At 45.4% G+C, this 17,054-nt stretch overlaps 1 protein-coding gene across 1 annotated transcript in view; it reads right to left on the bottom strand.

Annotated features, from left to right (window-relative positions):
- adamts10 (ADAM metallopeptidase with thrombospondin type 1 motif, 10) overlaps positions 1 to 2,434 on the bottom strand; it is a 115,997-nt gene extending 113,563 nt beyond the window's left edge. Inside the window, 1 exon segment of the mRNA XM_056276784.1 lies at positions 2,332 to 2,434. Coding sequence (XP_056132759.1) covers positions 2,332 to 2,434 — 103 coding nt within the window.
- Positions 2,435 to 17,054: the final 14,620 nt, after the last annotated feature.

The following is a 17,054-nucleotide window of genomic DNA, read 5'->3' as shown; positions in this document are numbered from 1 at the left end:
GGGCAGCACAGGGGAGCAGTGAAGGTAGAGGGCCTGATTCCTCTCATCCATAGCTGGCTCCCACACACTGGGTTCATCTTTGTTGAAGAGTTGCCCGCCTGCAGTGCCAGAGGGCCCTGTCACTGGCTCCACTGCCTATAAGTCTCCTCCTGTATTCCTTCCAGCCTGCCTCTCATTACATGTCTGTCTGTCTGTCTGTCTGTCTGTCTGTCTGTCTGTCTGTCTGTCTGTCTGTCTGTCTGTCTGTCTGTCTGTCTGTCTGTCTGTCTGTCTGTCTGTCTGTCTTTCTTCATCTCAACAGCTTTATTTCACGGCTGTCACGACTGGGACAATCGCCTGCATGGGTTGTGAGGCTTGGTTGCAGAGCAGAGGGGCTGAATCTGACAGAAAGGTTTATATATTTATACTACGTGCAGAAGTTTAATCACACACACACACACACACACACACACACACACACACACACACACGCACACACACACACACACACACGCCCACACACGCAATTGTAACATCACCAGAACAGGTGAGAGAGAGAAAAACAAGATGCTAAAAAAGACCCAAACTTCCAACTATGGCATGTCTGTGTATTTGTTCTCTTGCTGGTATTCAATAAACAGACATACATTGGCCAAATATACTAGACAAAGCAGGACAAGATGTGAACCTGCTATCATAGGGAGAGATTTCATGCCTTTTGCCATTTTCTCATTATTTCATTTGCTCTTTTTCAGTTTTTTAATCTAAAATGACTTATAGGGGTTAGCATTTGTGTTAAGATAACAGCCCAGGCTTGGACGGGAGTCAAGTTCAAAGAGGACACAAAAAGAGAAAGAGAAAGGAGATGGAGAGGTGCAGAGACAAAAACGGCAAAGACGGGATGGGGGAGAAAAATACAGGCAGATAGAGGGAGAAAAAAATTGAATAGACAATTTAATTCTATTTGGGACATTCTTATTCTGTGCTTGTGACGTAAACCACCATAGTTGTGCAAATCAAATCAAATTTTGAACAAATATTGAATTCCCAACTTGCTCCACATCTTTTAGTTATAATTTTTTTAGGCACAGAGTAGTACATGTTAGGATTATTTGTTAATGCAGAAAGCAAAGAGCTTCCAATTCAATTCGAGATAACAACACGCTCACCCTTAGCACAGTAAGTACTGCTATGAAAGACAAGTGTTCTTGGCACAACTTATAGTGTCCCATAAACCTTTTGGATGGGGAAAACACACTAAATCAAATCCAAGGCCTGATTTACACAAGAACAGAATTTCTGAAATTAAATTTTAATGGATGTGAAAGAAGAGGAAATCTGATTAAGTGTGACATTTTCCCCCTTACTGACAGTTATGAGATGAGACCTGCATAAGAAATGGTTAAAAATCAAACGTTTTTTTTTACCCACATAAATCTAGCCCTTTCTGGGGGAATTCAAAGTGTGTGTCAAGGTGAGTGGTGGTTTTAAAGGAAGCAGTATGGCAGACTTCAGAGACAGATGACTGGGAGGGGTCAGGGGTTAGGTTTAGGAAGTACATAATGACAACCTTGTTCTGGATGAAAAGCTGCGGATGCTTGCTGGTATTTATATTTCTGCCTTTGGCAGTTTTTAGTCTGTCATACTTAAGCGTGTGTTGTGAGTAAGAGAGAGAGAGAGAGCGACAGAGTGAAGAAAAGGAGGGGGAGAGAGAGGGGAGAGAGACAGACGTGTGGCCATGCCACAGAATATGATTTGTGAAAGCAAAATTCGACTTCAGCAGACCGTAGCCACAGGCCTGGAGCGTGCCTCAGTCCATCCTACGGACAGTTCAGAAAGCAGAAAAAAAAACCCTGCGATAAACAGTGCAGCTGATTTAAATCAGCATGACCTTGTCTCAGAACTGTGTGTGGATAATGGATAAAAGCAACTACAGTGGCTTGTGTGTAGTAGCTTCCAATAACATGAAAAATATTTTGTGAATATAAATGGATGAAAAATATACTTACATGCGCTTTGTCATCATAAAACAGAATGAAGTGTCTATTCCATATTTGCGAACACGATAACAGAAGAGTAGGACTTGTTTGACTTATCCAGCCCAAATGAGAGATGTGCTCTCTCCTCCAAAACCCTGACTCCTTAAAATACAGTGGTACTCTCACCATATGGGGACCCCAAAAGATGTGGGCCCTTGAATCATTCACATTCTCCACTGAAAATCTTAAATCTTAAAACGGGATCTGTCACTTCAGTGTGTGCCCTTGAGCCCTCGTCTCTTGACCTCAGAAGAATTAGATGAGCTAACTAACAACAACAAAGCACAATCAGCCGGAGGGACGTTTCTCTCACCTTGTGACAGTGCAAGCTCCTCAGCGCTGTGCCCTCCTGCGACCACGGTGGCAACTATGGTAGTGATGACAGTGCAGGCCAGGGTCCTCCATAGTGTTTCCATGGTTACTACAGTAGTTGCTATAGTAACGAGATTCAGTGCAGTGGTCCCCAGGCCTATGTTCCAACATGTCTCCAGCCCTCTGGGATGCCCCCTCGCCTAGCAGTGGGACAGCACAGCGCTCTCCAGGGCCATAGCTGCAGCTGGAAACGACAGTCTGGGCTCTTTACTCTTTTTCTTTTTGTCTGTCTGCCACTCTATCTCTCTTGCTCTGTTTGCAGACTCACTTTCTGTCTTCTCTCTATTTGTCTCACTCAATCTCTGTCTCATACATAGATGCACACACACATGCACGCACGCACGCACGCACACACACGCACACGCACACACACACACACACACACACACACACACACACACACACGCACGCACACACACACTCACTCTACTGTGACTTTGGTTGAAATGCTGATTGGTTCAGAGAGATGCAGGAGCCTCTACAGCATGTCAGCTACTCAAGTCTGTCCTGGTGGATGGATGATGGTTTCCAGAGACGTCCTGACAGGGGAGGGATGGAGTCCTCCACTTGGTTCAGCAGCGTTGGTGTGTTCACACTCTTCTTTGTAACCCTGTAGAGGAGAAGCGGTTTAGTGAATAAGAGGGAGAGCCAGCGAAGGAAGGAAGAGAGAGGACAACAGAGAGACAGAGAAAGAAGGCGATGAGAGAGAATGAGGGAGAAAAGGGGATGGAGGCGGAGAGGACAGAGTAGGGTTGCATCTTCAAAGAAAGAACAAGGAAGGGAGCTGAAAAAAGAAAGCAACACAGAGAGAGAGAGAGAGAGAGAGAGAGAGAGAGAGAGAGAGAGAGAGAGAGAGAGAGAGAGAGAGAGAGAGAGAGAGAGAGAGAGAGAGAGAGAGAGAGAGAGAGCGACAGAGCGACAGAGGGAAAAGAGAGAGAGAGGCATGGGAGTGGCGGAGAGCATGAGATCCCACTGACCCAAGAGGCCCCCCAGTGGAAAGACTGATCTATCCAGTTTATACTCAGCGTCTAATGAATGTCTGCCCAGCACCAAGATATTGTTTTAGCTAATCAATCATGGATTCTGTCAGGGACAAACAGTCTGCTTTTCACTTAGAACACGGGGGACAAAGGAGCTGGTCTCAACCTGCACCCCTCAGCCCCCCTCTTTTAGCTGCCTGCCCACTGGAAAAGAGTTTGTGCAGAAAGGAAGACATTGATCTTGTAAAAAGCTGTGCTTGAAGCTCAGACAGGGCTTGAAGGAGGTATTATGATAGAGGCACTGAGAAAGAAAAATGTGACAGAGGCTGCAAGTTGCTGCCACTACAACACTGGCCGACCGTGTGAATGACTTGTTGGCTAACTGCCTAACCATATGGCAAACTGAAGGTTGACTAAGTGGTGGAATGACTAAATGATAAGTGCAGCTTTTCCACATCTCAGAATGATAGACAAATGCGAGATTACTATATAACAATGCCGATTTCATCTAGGAAATAAATTTAAACTTTAATAGATACACCTCATAACAATCTGCCAATACAGGCATACAATAGTCAATGAAAGACAAATGGTACGGAAATGTTTACACCCCCCCTTACTTGTTCCATAGAAAAAGAAGAGGTTTTGATGGCACCCAGGACGATTTCCTACAGGTAAGGCTATATGTTTACATTCCCATTGACACCACTTGAAGAATATTATTCCCAGGCGTGTATGTAAGTAACCTACTAACATCTATTTCAGCATCTCTGATATATTCTCTGCACCACAGCACTTTACCGCCTCGTATCTCGCCTGTATAAGTCAATCCTTGTGTATATATGTGAAGATTGTTGTGTTGCAGTGTTGTTATTCTACGTTAAGTACACTGAGAGAGCCACGAAACCAGAATCAAATTCCATGTATATGCAAACCTACATAAACATGATAGAACATGATTCTGATTCTGATATGAATCTCATTTGGATGTACCAGTTCAGCTCCAGGCTGACAGGACCAAACAGGTGGCTCATAACAGATTTAAACCTTGGCTTTCTGGTTTCTATCGTAGGGACAAATTTGGTGCATTATCCACAATGCTGACTGGAGTTTTGTGAGTCAGGTTTTGCCTCGGGGGCCGACACAGATGATGGTTTGCTTTATAATAGCGATGGGTAACAAACTTCCCCAGCCCCTCACTGCCCCTAGGCAAAGAGACCAAAGCCAAGGACAAGAGTCACGGTTTCATCAGACTCGTTCCTCCCAGATTGCTGCCTATAGTTTGCAGTGTCAGCCAATCTCAGCCTTTGAAATCCTAACTTGCCAAGCAGCTCTGCCCACCCAGCCTATTCTGTCTGTGCCTCCCCGTGTGCCTCCCTCGGTGCTGTCTGGGAGCGGAGGAGTAAGCGGAGACGCCACACTGGCCCAGATGGCTGGCGGCAAACCAACTGCAGCCAAAGGTAATCGGAAGCAGATGGGAAACCTTTTTGGTGACGAGAGCAAGGGAACAAGTTGCCTCCTGAAAAGCAAAAAAGTTAAAAAAAAAAAAACAGAGTGCATAGCCGAAGGGGAATGAAAGAAAGACAGCAAAGTGTAAGCTGGAAGAGCCAGCTGGGAGAGCCATTCTTGAATGTTAACATGCTGACAGTGTGTGTGTGTGTGTGTGTGTGTGTTTGCCTGTGTTTATGTACAAACGTATGAGCGTGAAAGTAGGTGTGGACGGAGGCCTAATGTGTCTGTTGTTTCAGTGAGTTTCACAGCAGAGTTGGGAAGGTTACTTTGGGGAAAACCAGCTAAAAACACTGAGGGGTCTTTGTGCCGTCGCGTCCCTTAAATGTGGAACAACTGTAAACCTCTCTCTCTCTCTCTCTCTCTCTCTCTCTCTCTCTCTCTCTCTCTCTCTCTCTCTCTCTCTCCTCCCTTAGGCTCTCTCCCAGTCATTTCCTGCTCAGCCAACTTCTTCTCTGCTTTCATTACTTCAGCTCCCAGTCTCAATTTATTGTAGGGTTATTAAACCTGTGGCTTGATATCAAATGCTTTTCATTACAACTTGCTCTCATCTTATTTATTTAGATGCAGCCCAGATGATTGGACCCCCCTATAGTGGTGCTTGGGTGTTTTTAAACAAGACTGCTTAAAATTATTTGCAGACTACCTTTCAAGATCCTCTAAAACACTGCACTGCCATGCATAGGGTTTTTTTGGGTTGTTTTTTTTTAGGTAAATTATTGGTCAGTTATAAACCACAATAAAATGTGGCTAAACTAAGAGAAAGCCATCTTTCAGAAGTGATTGTGTCATACATCTGCCATGGTATGTTGTGCAAGACTTTCCCTCTGGGCTATATCACTTTTGCTAAATAAAAAAGTCGTGTTTGTCTCCCAGCCAACCAACCCCATATGCTGTGACTGCCTCCTCAGTTAGTATTTTGCTTGGATGAGTACCCCTGACAGCTATAAATATCTACTGTATAGTTGCAATTGGATCCAAGTAGGAAAGTAGAATAAGCTGCAGACAGGCCATATAGTCACAATGCAATCATAATTTACATGAATCAAAAAAGGAAAAGATAGGGATTGTTGTTAACAAGAGAGTGAGGTGATGAAAATGCTGATGAGCTTTAGGTGAGAGTTTAAGAGTGAGCTAAAGCTGAGATGTAATCAAGCTGTAGACTCCGAAGAATTTACAATCATAATTTACTCATCATGTACGTTCTGGTGACCATCGCTTTCCAGTGTGGTTGTGGGATGTATTGTAGGTTTTTGCAAGCTATAGCTATCCATGCTGTCCTTGTCTTTAACATTTGCCATGGAGAGTCTAGCTTGCCGAAAACCAGCACACTAATCAAAGCCATATGATCGGCTTAAGAGTAAAGTCTGTGCAGAGTGAACAGATGCTAAGTGTCCCTTACTTAGGTTCAGACACCGCACAGACTCTTGCACTCCCTCACTTTCACTCTGTCTGACTGCCTCCCTCTCTCCCTCCCTCTCTCTCTCTCTCTCTCACTCTCTCTCTCTCACATGCATGCATGCACACATGCACGCATGCACACATGCACGCATGCACACATGCACGCATGCACAGTCTCCTCTTTGATCAGATAATAGCTCATGAATCAGGTTTAAGTTTGGTTTATCGTGTCATTATACTGGAGGGTGTGGAAGAAAGTTTGGCCTCTCTTTTCTTACAAGACTGTGAAAATGTGGGATCAAACAGTTCAAAAGACTGGTGTCTAAAGTTACTTGAAACATCTCAGTTGATAGCAGCTATCACTGCCTATGAACTGCCTGGGAAAAAGCCAGCTATAATCACATCAAACCTTGCATCAAACCTTGCAAAACAAACAACATATGCATATGAGGTAATAGAATAATATTAATAGTTGTGGGAAATGTCTCAGTCTAAACTTTCTGTCTGTCTCCTTGTTCTTCTCTCTGTCTGACCTTCTCCATCTTTTTCTGTCTGTCTCTGGTGAAGAGAGCATAAGGCATTCCTCTCTCAATTTCCCCAAATAAACAGTAGGCAGATGAAAAGTGAGAACATAAACAGGGCTTGCCTGTCGAAGAGCCTGAGATGTGCTCCCCTCACTCTCAAATCAAGCCGCTCTAGTCTGCAATAATATTTTGTGAGAGAACTGATTTAAACTAAAGTGAAGTGATCAGCAATATTGGGATCTGAGTACAAAGGGGAATAATGGGTTCTCTTGGTGTCATATTTTACCGTTTTTCAATTCCATGAAGCCATGATCTGGCTACTCCCCTCCCCCCAACAATATCTAAATGTATACTTATTTTCATGCTGATAATACTATATTGTAGGGATTCATACATTTTTTCCCCAATTTGGATCTCTATTTCAGTAAGTGATGTCTTGACGAGCAAGCCAAGCATATTAAAACCATTTCATTTCAAAAGCAGGTTCCAAACCCATCCTAGGTATGACAACATAGTGCATTGATTTGGTAATGGGTGACTGATTTGCATGCATGCATATATGCATTTGAGTGTTTTATGCATGTTTGTTTCAGTGTGGTGTGTTTGTGCGCTCGTGCATATGATATGTGTGTTCAAGCAGGTTGTGGGCATTTGGTTTGTTATGGGTAAAAAGCTAAAGCTCTAAGATGAGATCAGATATAAAAATACAGGCAGGTGGCCTATGCAAACTACAAATACATTACAATTGATATGCCTACTGTTAAGAGTGCAATATCTCCATTTAGTCATATCAAACACTGACACATTTGATTTCTATAGATTCTTACAAAGCAGCTAAAAGGTGACTCACAAAGAATAAAAAAAATCATAAATAATAAGATAAACTATAGAGATGCCAGACGTATTCAGAACAGGGTTAGTCTCTATATGCTTGCATGCAGGGAACACCATCACGGTGGCCACGGCGTTATCAAGCCAAGTTACCGAGTCATTTCTGCTGCTTGCTGAGAAAGCTTACATGCATTAGAGATAGGATAAACGCACAAAACCAGGCCTGGTATACTGTATAAATCTGTGTTTAACTCACAAAGAACCTGCTAACCTTTGCTGTCAATCCCGTCTGTTAAACTGCTCCCCCTGCCGATAGAAAACGCAATGTCACCCTTCGCGTCTCTTCCCTACCTGGTTTGTCTGTCTGCCTACTATCGGCCACATCATTATTCCGTCGTGAGCCTGAACAAGTCGCAGACCACTGGCAATCACCCAGTGATGAGAATCTAAACGACATAACAGAAGTCTCCTTATCGCCATCCAGACATGAATAGACGCCTTAAAAGAATAAAACGGGAAGCATTTCGGAAAGTTTGACGAACTTAGAAACAGGAAGACTCTAGAAAATAAAATGAGCTCCATGTCACACACATCACATCACATCACATCACATGAAGCCACCCCCCCCTCATATTTCAAATTAATCTCACAAGAGAGGAAAAAAATAATTGATGTCGATTTCACTGTCCTACCCTGGGAAGGGGAGGAGGAGGAGGAGAGGGGGGTCGGGGCGATGAAAGCCGAAATCCGCCGCGTTTCCCTTTTGTAAAGTTTCCGACGCGTGCCCGTCTTCCAAGCAGCTCGTCCTCGTAAGACGTGTCAGCTCGCGTCTCTCTTCATAAGTAGCCTCCTGCAGTAGAACCCCGGGCAGGGCAGACGGAGGGGAGGCGGTGGATATCTGCACGGTTGGAGCCGACCGGACTTTACTGTTGTGTTGTCCTCTGCGACCCGCAGCACCGCAGCAGCAGCGCACCGCCCGCCTGGCTGTCCTGCTCTGCTGGATGCCGCAGAATCACTGAGGGGGGGGGGGGGGGGCAAAGGACCTGCCTTCCACCACAGTCACACCATGAAGAGTTCCCAACTGTTTGTCTCTATGGGGGGGGGGGTAATGATAAACCCTACCCTACCAGTGATGTGTATGGTCACGCTTTACAATGAGCACAACTTACATAGTGATTAGTAAATGAGTAATGGGGCGCTTAGAAGCTCTCTCATTTTGAGCACGCTTGCTGAGAGGAAACAGTCACGTTATTATCTCTCTTTCTCTCTCTGTATCAGTGATGTGCAGTCAGGGGAGGCAGGGGAGGCACTGCCTCACCCAGGCTAATAAGGAAAAAAAATGAAATATCATGAGAGTTACAAAAATATTTATTTTTCATTTATTTATTTAGTAACTTTAATTCGTTAAGATTGTTGTAAATTTTTAAAAAAATCATGTAAAACTTGTTTTATCAATAAAAGGCATGCCCTATTCAGGATGGCTTGCTCCCAAAGCTTGCCTTCGTGAACGCAGGCTGCTGAGGCAGAGTCTGCTTGTGCCTCTGGCGTATGGAATGAAAGCAAGCGATTTAGGAGTTTTGCGTATGCGTAGTCTGTTCTTACGGTGTCAACGCCGAGGCACATCGCTAACCTGCCTCGCGTTTTGTGAACGGATATATTCTGACTCCCTCCCACCCTCTGGCATGCCGTCTTCTGCCTACCCAGCCATGGACCTCGCTGCACGTTACTGCTCTGTATATATATAAGGTTTTGCCGGGATAACGCTCCATTAGCAGCCATAATACGACTATGGTTACTGCTAAGTGTGTCTCCGAGTCTATCCATCTATCCATCCATATAATGACTGCCAACGACGTCACTAGCGGATGATCCGTGAATGTGAAAACTGTCAGGTGAAAAGAAGCGGCTGGCAACTCCACATGTATCGGAGAAGACACGTGGTAGTCTGCAGCCCTCCCGGGATCGGCAGAGGGTGTGGAGTAGCGACTGGGAAGGCTTTAAAGAGCGGGGTAATTGGCCAAGTAAAACGTGTGTGTGTGTGGGGGGGGGGGACTGCGACCCTTGCTCCCTGATTTGCCGTAACCTTCGGTGGGATACGTGTTCGGAGTCGGTTAGGTCGCATGGTAAAATGTGAACGACGCTATCCAAAGGCCGCTGTAGCGAGGGCCATAAAGATGGCGACTCACCGATTGTCCGCTCGTGACGTCACCGGGGGTCACTTTTCCGCACTTTTCAGAGACACACTGAAGACCACCCGCAACATATGTATATAGAGAGAAATAATGTTGAACATTTTGATTGTTTAAGAGTACGGTCACATATGCGCGAAATTAATATCGGCGAATATTCACGTCCACTCTATGCGAGCAAAGAAGTGAATAAAACGTTCGCTTCTGGTGGCGAAGGAAATTCGCATGAGTGGCTGTTGCAGATAGAAAAGCGCTATAAAACATGCAACTTGACTGATTGATTGATCTTCATAGAACCCTTATCTCGTGACGTAAAGGCTGCGTTGTAAACAAGATGCGCGCGCATAACGTGTGGCAAAACATGGCCGAGAAACAACGTGCGTGTAATGTATTTGAAAAGGGACATACGTCTCAGTTGGGAGCCAGCTTGTTTATTCCGCAATGTGAACAGAGCTACGGGTGCTGTGTAGGGACAAGAACAGACTGCAGCTATGAAAGGCAAACACTATGTTACATCTCCCCTCTTGAACGAAAATGAACATTCATTGAACTTTACTTGTGTAAATAAACAAAATACTTGTGTAAATCTGAATGTGATTTTATACACAGGAAGGACTGTTTACCAGCGCTTCACTTTCTCAAGATGAGAAAAAACAACTCAAACATCAAACTCAACTCAAACACTTACAGATTCAGTCTATCAGGAGGCTTCACAACTCTGCCCCACCTAGTAGTAAGCTGTTCAGCCGGTCAGGCTTGAGTGGGGCTCAAAGGTATTTTAGGTGGCGAGTGCGGCAGTTCAGGAAGAGTTGGAGTTGTGACTACTTCTCAGTTGGCGGATCTGATAGTTCAGTCCAAGATTCATCCCGAACCCAGTGGCATGGACGGTTGGCAGCTGCGGTGCTTTTGCGTAGGTGTTGGCTGTTGCAGCGGTACTCCTTGTTTCCACCGTCCACAACATAGGACGGCGGAGCACTGTGTGGTTTAACTACAACTCCCGGGGACCATTTGTGGTTGCCAGGATATGGTTGCATCCTAACCTCATCCCCAGGCTTAAGGGCAACACGAGGTTTGCCTGCTCTCTTGCGGTCATAGTAGAATTTTTGGATGTGCTTACTTTTGTCCAGCTGACGCTTTACTTTGAGAGGGTCATAGGCTGTTGGTTCAAGTAGTGCACGAGCAGTAGACAGCTTATTATGTGGCCTCCTGCCCATGAGCAGTTGAGCCAGCGACAGGCCTACTGACTCAAGTGGAGTAGTTATGTAGTCCAACAGTGCAAGGTGTTTGTCTGGTGCTTTACACCACAGCCTCTTCACAGTTTGCACTGCATGCTCTGCTTCACCATTTGAGTGTGGCATGCGTGGTGAAGATGTCTTGTGTGAAATACCATAACTCTTACAGAAGTCCTTAAATTCCTCTGAGGAATGCTGCGGACCGTTGTCTGTCCGTAGAGTGGCAGGGATGCCATGCCTGCTGAACTGAGCTTTCAGAGTATCTATGGTGGTGTGACTGCGCATGTCTTTCAGTTCGTTTACGTCAATACATTTTGAGTAGTAATCCACTAAGAGGATATAGTGTTTGCCTTCAAACTCAAACAGATCTGATGCCACCTCCTCAAATGGCAGCTCTGGCGTTTCTGTTGGCTTGAGTGGCTGTCTGGGCAGTTTATTTTGGAAATCAGCACACTTGCTGCAATTTCTGACCATTTCTTCGATTTCAGCACTCATGCCTGGCCAGTATAGCACTTCACAGGCTCGCTGTTTACTCCTCACTATCCCAAAGCTAGATTGGTGTATAAGCCTTAGCATGTGCTCTCGCATGGTGGGGGGCACTACTATACGTAGTCCTTTGTATACAACTCCATCAGATAGCTGGCTCCTCGAGTCCCAATATGGCTGAACAGGAATTGGCACTGCCCATGTGTGTTCTGGCCAGCCATGCTGAATTGTCTGTTGGAGACAGCTTGGCTCTTCTTTTGTGCGCTCCTGCAGTTCTGTGTACTTCTGGTTGCTAACTGCAACAAAGGAGCATGGAGACACACTCTAGGCCATCCATCCCAGGGGTGCTCTCTGGAAGCTGTGCTTTAGACATTGTGTCGGGCAGCTCCATGTCTTTTCCTCTCCTGTACTTGACTGTTAAATCATACCATTGTAGTCAAAGACACATTCTCTGGATGTGCATGGGGGTAGGCAGCAGTGATTTTTTTTAAAGATGTCTTCGAGAGGCTTGCGGTCATTGTATACTGTGAAATGCGTTCCAAATGTGTAGTTGGGAAACTTGACACAGGCATGCATAATGGAGATTATCTCTTTTTCAATTTGTGCATAGCGCGTTTCTGCGTCAGTCAGTGACCTGGAAGAGAAGGCAACGGATTGACTGTCCTGCAGCAAAATCGCTCCTAGTCCGCTGCTGCTGGCATCACAGTATATTTAGACAGGCTTTGCAGGGTCGAAAAACTTGAGCACTGGAGGATGCGTGCACAGTTCCTTAAGTTTATCAAAAACTCGCTGCTGTGCTGGCTGCCACACTGGCTGCCATGCAAAATCCACATTGCTCTTGAGGAGTTGACGCAGCAGAGCATCCTCTTTACTAAGGTTTGGTATGAACTTTGACAGGTACAAAGCCCCAAAAGTGGCAGACACCATCTTTGTCTGTTGGAGGCAACATGCACCATACTGCCTCAACTTTCACAGGGTCTGGTTTCAGTCCATCTGTTGTTATTAGATGTCCCACATATGGCCCTGCTGCTTGACAAATGTGACATTTGTTGAAGTTGAGCCTCAGATTGTAGCTCGTTGCTCTCTCGACTACTCTGCACAGGATTGCATCATGCTCCTCCACTGGGGGCTGCTATGAAAATATTATCCATCACACTGATGGTTCCTCTGATGCCCTCGAGCACTTTGTCTAAGATATGTTGGAAAATTTCCGGCGCGCGTTTTAGTCCAAATGGGAGTCTCAGCCACCTGTACCTTCCAATCAGTGTATTGAAGGTCATGAGAAAGGATGATGCTTCATCCAGTGCTATCTGAAGAAATCCAGATTTAGCATCGAGGACTGAAAAGACTTTGGCACTAGGTATTGTGGGAATAATCTCCTCTATGGTGTACATGGGGTGGTGCTCCCTCTTTATGACTTTATTTAAATCACTTGGATCTATGCAGATTCTTATCTTGCCATTACACACTATGTCTACCATAAAGCTCACCCACTCTGTAGGTTGGCCAACTTTAGTGATGTAGCCATCTTTTTCCATCTCAGGTATTGTCTCCACTATCTTTTCTCTGAGTGCGGCTCGTTGGCAGCTGACAGGATGGACCATGCCCTTTGCATCTGGATCAATTTTGATTGTGTATGTACCTGGGAGGGTTCCGGTGGTGCATGTCAATTCCGGGAACTCGTCGAGTCCAGCTGGTACACTCTGTGTTGGAATGGCGACATGAGTATTGCTTGATGTTTTTTTCAGTAGTGTTTCTTAGTGAGTCCAGATGAACAAGCAGGCCTAAAGCCTCAATTGTATCACCACTGAGTACATTTTCCTGTGCAATGGCCACAATTTCAAACTGCGCTCACTTCACACTTTGTTTGATCAGTAGATCAACTGCAGCGACAGGCTTTATCTTGTGGTTGGAGTAAGAGCGAAGTATTGTGCTAGAGCATTTTAGCTCCCCTGTGTGTATAAGGAACTGGTATCTGTTTAGGGTCAGTGTATTGCATTTGGCACTTGTGTCAATTCTGAACTGCACCTCCTGAGACAGAATTCCAAGTTTACTTTCCATTTGTCATCTGCAGGACTATCAGTCTGTGTCAGATTTATGTGCAGAATTTCATCATCCTGACATGGCTCAACACTCACTGAATTTACTGCACATTTGCGACACACAGCCACCCAGTGATTTGTTTGTTTGTTTGTTTTGGTTTTGTTTTTACAGTAGGAACATACTGAGCCTTTAGCTGGGCACTTTCCTTTGCTGCACTTGTGCTGGGGGTCTTTTCCACAACTTGTGCAGCTTTTGGGTTGGTTGACTGATGCCTGCCTCTGATGTGTGGGTTTTGGCTGTCCTTTACTGTGTTATCTTATTAGGTGCTGGGTACTTTGCTTTGGCAGACGCTGCTGATACTTGTGAATCATTCTCTCTGACGATTTTTGTTTCTGTGACATCTCAAACTGTTGAGGGATTTCTATAGCTTTAGGTAGTGTCAGGTCCTCACCTCTGTCCGGCAGTCTTTCTTGGACCCGTTTTTCTCTTACTCCCGCGATTATGGCGTCAGTCAACATGTCATCTGGGTCAGCGTAGTCACAATCCATGAGTATGAATCTCAAATCCTTAACAAATTTCTCAAACCTTTCACTTGGTCCTGGTTTCCTTTGTTTGAAACGGTGCCTGCCTATTCGCTTATTTTTCCTCGGTCTGATGTAGCTGGCAAACTTATCCAAAACTTTAGAGGGATCCTCTTTTTCACCATCAGCCCAGTTTAATGTCTTGTAGATTTCTCTACCTTGCTCGCCGATCCACGTGCCTAGCCAACTGGCTCGCTGTTTAGCCGTTAGCTCAGAGAGGTAGGGCGACCAGACGTCCCGGTTTGTCCGGGATTGTCCCGGTTTCAAGCTGAGTGTACCGAGTCCCGACAGATATCTGTAAAATAGTAAAATGTCCCGTTTTTCAACATCCATCCCCCAAATGACCCGGTTTTCACGGCAGTTAAAAAAAAATATTGAATATTATATTTGTTTTCAGCGCTTACAGAGACGTTTCCCATGTTCTGTCCCACTCATTATTACCTAATCCAATCAAAAAACATAAACAATGCACCACGTGTGTGAATTAAACACTGATTTGTCTGTATGGGGGAAGTAAAAAAAAACTCGGCTACTCTAGCCTGTCTTTTTTTTGGTGGGAGGGGATAAAAATCCTTCAATGTATCATGTCCGGCGAGACAGACAAGCTTGTGAGCGCGTGCACGAACGCGCGGTACACTTTTTAGGGTCCCGGTTTGGGATTTTTAAAATCTGGTCACCCTACTGGTCAGTATAAAGTTGCTTTTTTTCCTGTATGACAATTTTGTACCTCTGTTGTAAATAAAGGTTTTTTTGGGGGGGGGGGGGTTGGTGAACTTTGACCGGCGGTTAAGTATAGGAGTCGTACCTTTCCTAGAGTCCTGGACTGGTCTCCACACACCCCAGCATCATGTGAAGCGCAAAATGTAGCCTCTCCATGATGAATTTGTCCGTGCGTGGTTTAGAGCCACGTCCTCCTCGCGGTAATCCTGTTAATGTTGTCAGGAGACAACAGAGCAGAACACAGAGGATCTAGCAAACCTCGATAATAAATCCTGCTATTCCTATGGGTAGCAGTAGTCCTAGGTGCAGTCATCGTTAGACTGATGGACCGGGAGACATCGTGGCTTTGCAGATGATCAGTGCATCTCGACACTCGGTCTTTCGGACTTTTCGGACAAAGGCAACGCGACGCCGGGCGCCATCTTCCAAGGATCAGAGGCATTGTGACGTCACGACCGAAAGACCGACGACAAAATCTCCAGTTAGCGGAGAACCGTAGAACTGCATGCGGAGTAGCGCCCCATGCTATTGTGGCGGAGGGCTAAGACGAAGAAAAGGACCAACGACGCCACCTGGGGAATTGCACCCCAGGAAATACAATTTCTCTTTAAAACCAGAATTAAGGATTTGGAGCTTAGCCAGGCGAATAGATTCGCTACTGAAGAAGGGCAAAGACGTTGTTTAATTAATCAAAACGAGACAGGACCGGAACTCGAGCTGCTAAGGAAATAAAAAAAAACGATTAAAACCAACATGAAGCCATTGAATCTTTATTACAACTACTACTACTACTTTTGGCTGATCCCGTTAGGGGTCGCCACAGCGGATTATCCGTTTCCATTTCTTCCTGTCTTCTGCGTCTTCCTCTGTCACACCAGCCACCTGCATGTCTTCCCTCACCACATCCATAAACCTCCTCTTTGGCCTTCCTCTTCTCCTCTTCCCTGGCAGCTCCATATTCAGCATCCTTCTCCCAATATACTCAGCATCTCTCCTCCACACATGTCCAAGCCATCTCAATCTTGCCTCTCTTGCTTTGTCTCCAAACCGTCCAACCTGAGCGGTCCCTCTAATATAATCGTTCCTAATCCTGTCCTTCTTCGTTACTCCCAGTGAAAATCTTAGCATCTTCAACTCTGCCACCTCCAGCTCCGCCTCCTGTCTTTTCGTCAGTGCCACTGTCTCCAAACCATATAACATAGCTGGTCTCACAACCATCTTGTAAACTTTCCCTTTAACTCTTGCTGATACCCTTCTGTCGCAAATCACTCCTGACACACTTCTCCACCCACTCCAACCTGCCTGCACTCTCTTTTTCACCTCTCTACTGCACTCCCCGTTACTTTGGACAGTTGACCCCAAGTATTTAAACTCAAATGCCTTTGTCACCTCCACTCCTTGCATCCTGACCATTCCACTGTCCTCTCTCTCATTCACGCATAAGTATTCCGTCTTGCTCCTACTGACTTTCATTCCTCTTCTCTCCAGTGCATACCTCCACCTCTCCAGGCTCTCCTCAACCTGCACCCTACTCTCGCTACAGATCACAATGTCATCCGCGAACATCATCGTCCATGGAGACTCCTGCCTGATCTTGTCCGTCAACCTGTCCATCACCATTGCAAACAAGAAAGGGCTAAGAGCCGATCCTTGATGTAATCCCACCTCCACCTTGAACCCATCTGTCATTCCAACCGCACACCTCACCATTGTCACACTTCCCTCATACGTATCCTGCACCACTCCTACATACTTCTCTGCAACTCCTGACTTCCTCATACAATACCACACCTCCTCTCTCGGCACTCTGTCATAAGCTTTCTCTAAATCTACAAAGACACAATTCAACTCTTTCTGGCCTTCTCTATACTTCTCAATCAACATTCTCAAAGCAAACATCGCATCTGTGGTGCTCTTTCGTGGCATGAAACCATACTGCTGCTCGCTGATCGTCACCTCTCCTCTTAACCTAGCTTCTATTACTCTTTCCCAAATCTTCATGCTGTGGCTGATCAACTTTTATACCTCTGTAGTTGTTACAGTTCTGCACATCGCCCTTGTTCTTGAAAATCAGTACCAGTATGCTTCTTCTCCACTCCTCAGGCATCCTCTCACTTTCCAGGATTGTGTTAAACAATCTAGTTAAAAACTCCACTGCCATCTCTCCT

Source organism: Lampris incognitus, chromosome 3, assembly GCF_029633865.1.
Source record: "Lampris incognitus isolate fLamInc1 chromosome 3, fLamInc1.hap2, whole genome shotgun sequence".
Taxonomy (NCBI): domain Eukaryota; kingdom Metazoa; phylum Chordata; class Actinopteri; order Lampriformes; family Lampridae; genus Lampris; species Lampris incognitus.
This window is presented reverse-complemented; position numbering and strand designations above follow the sequence as displayed.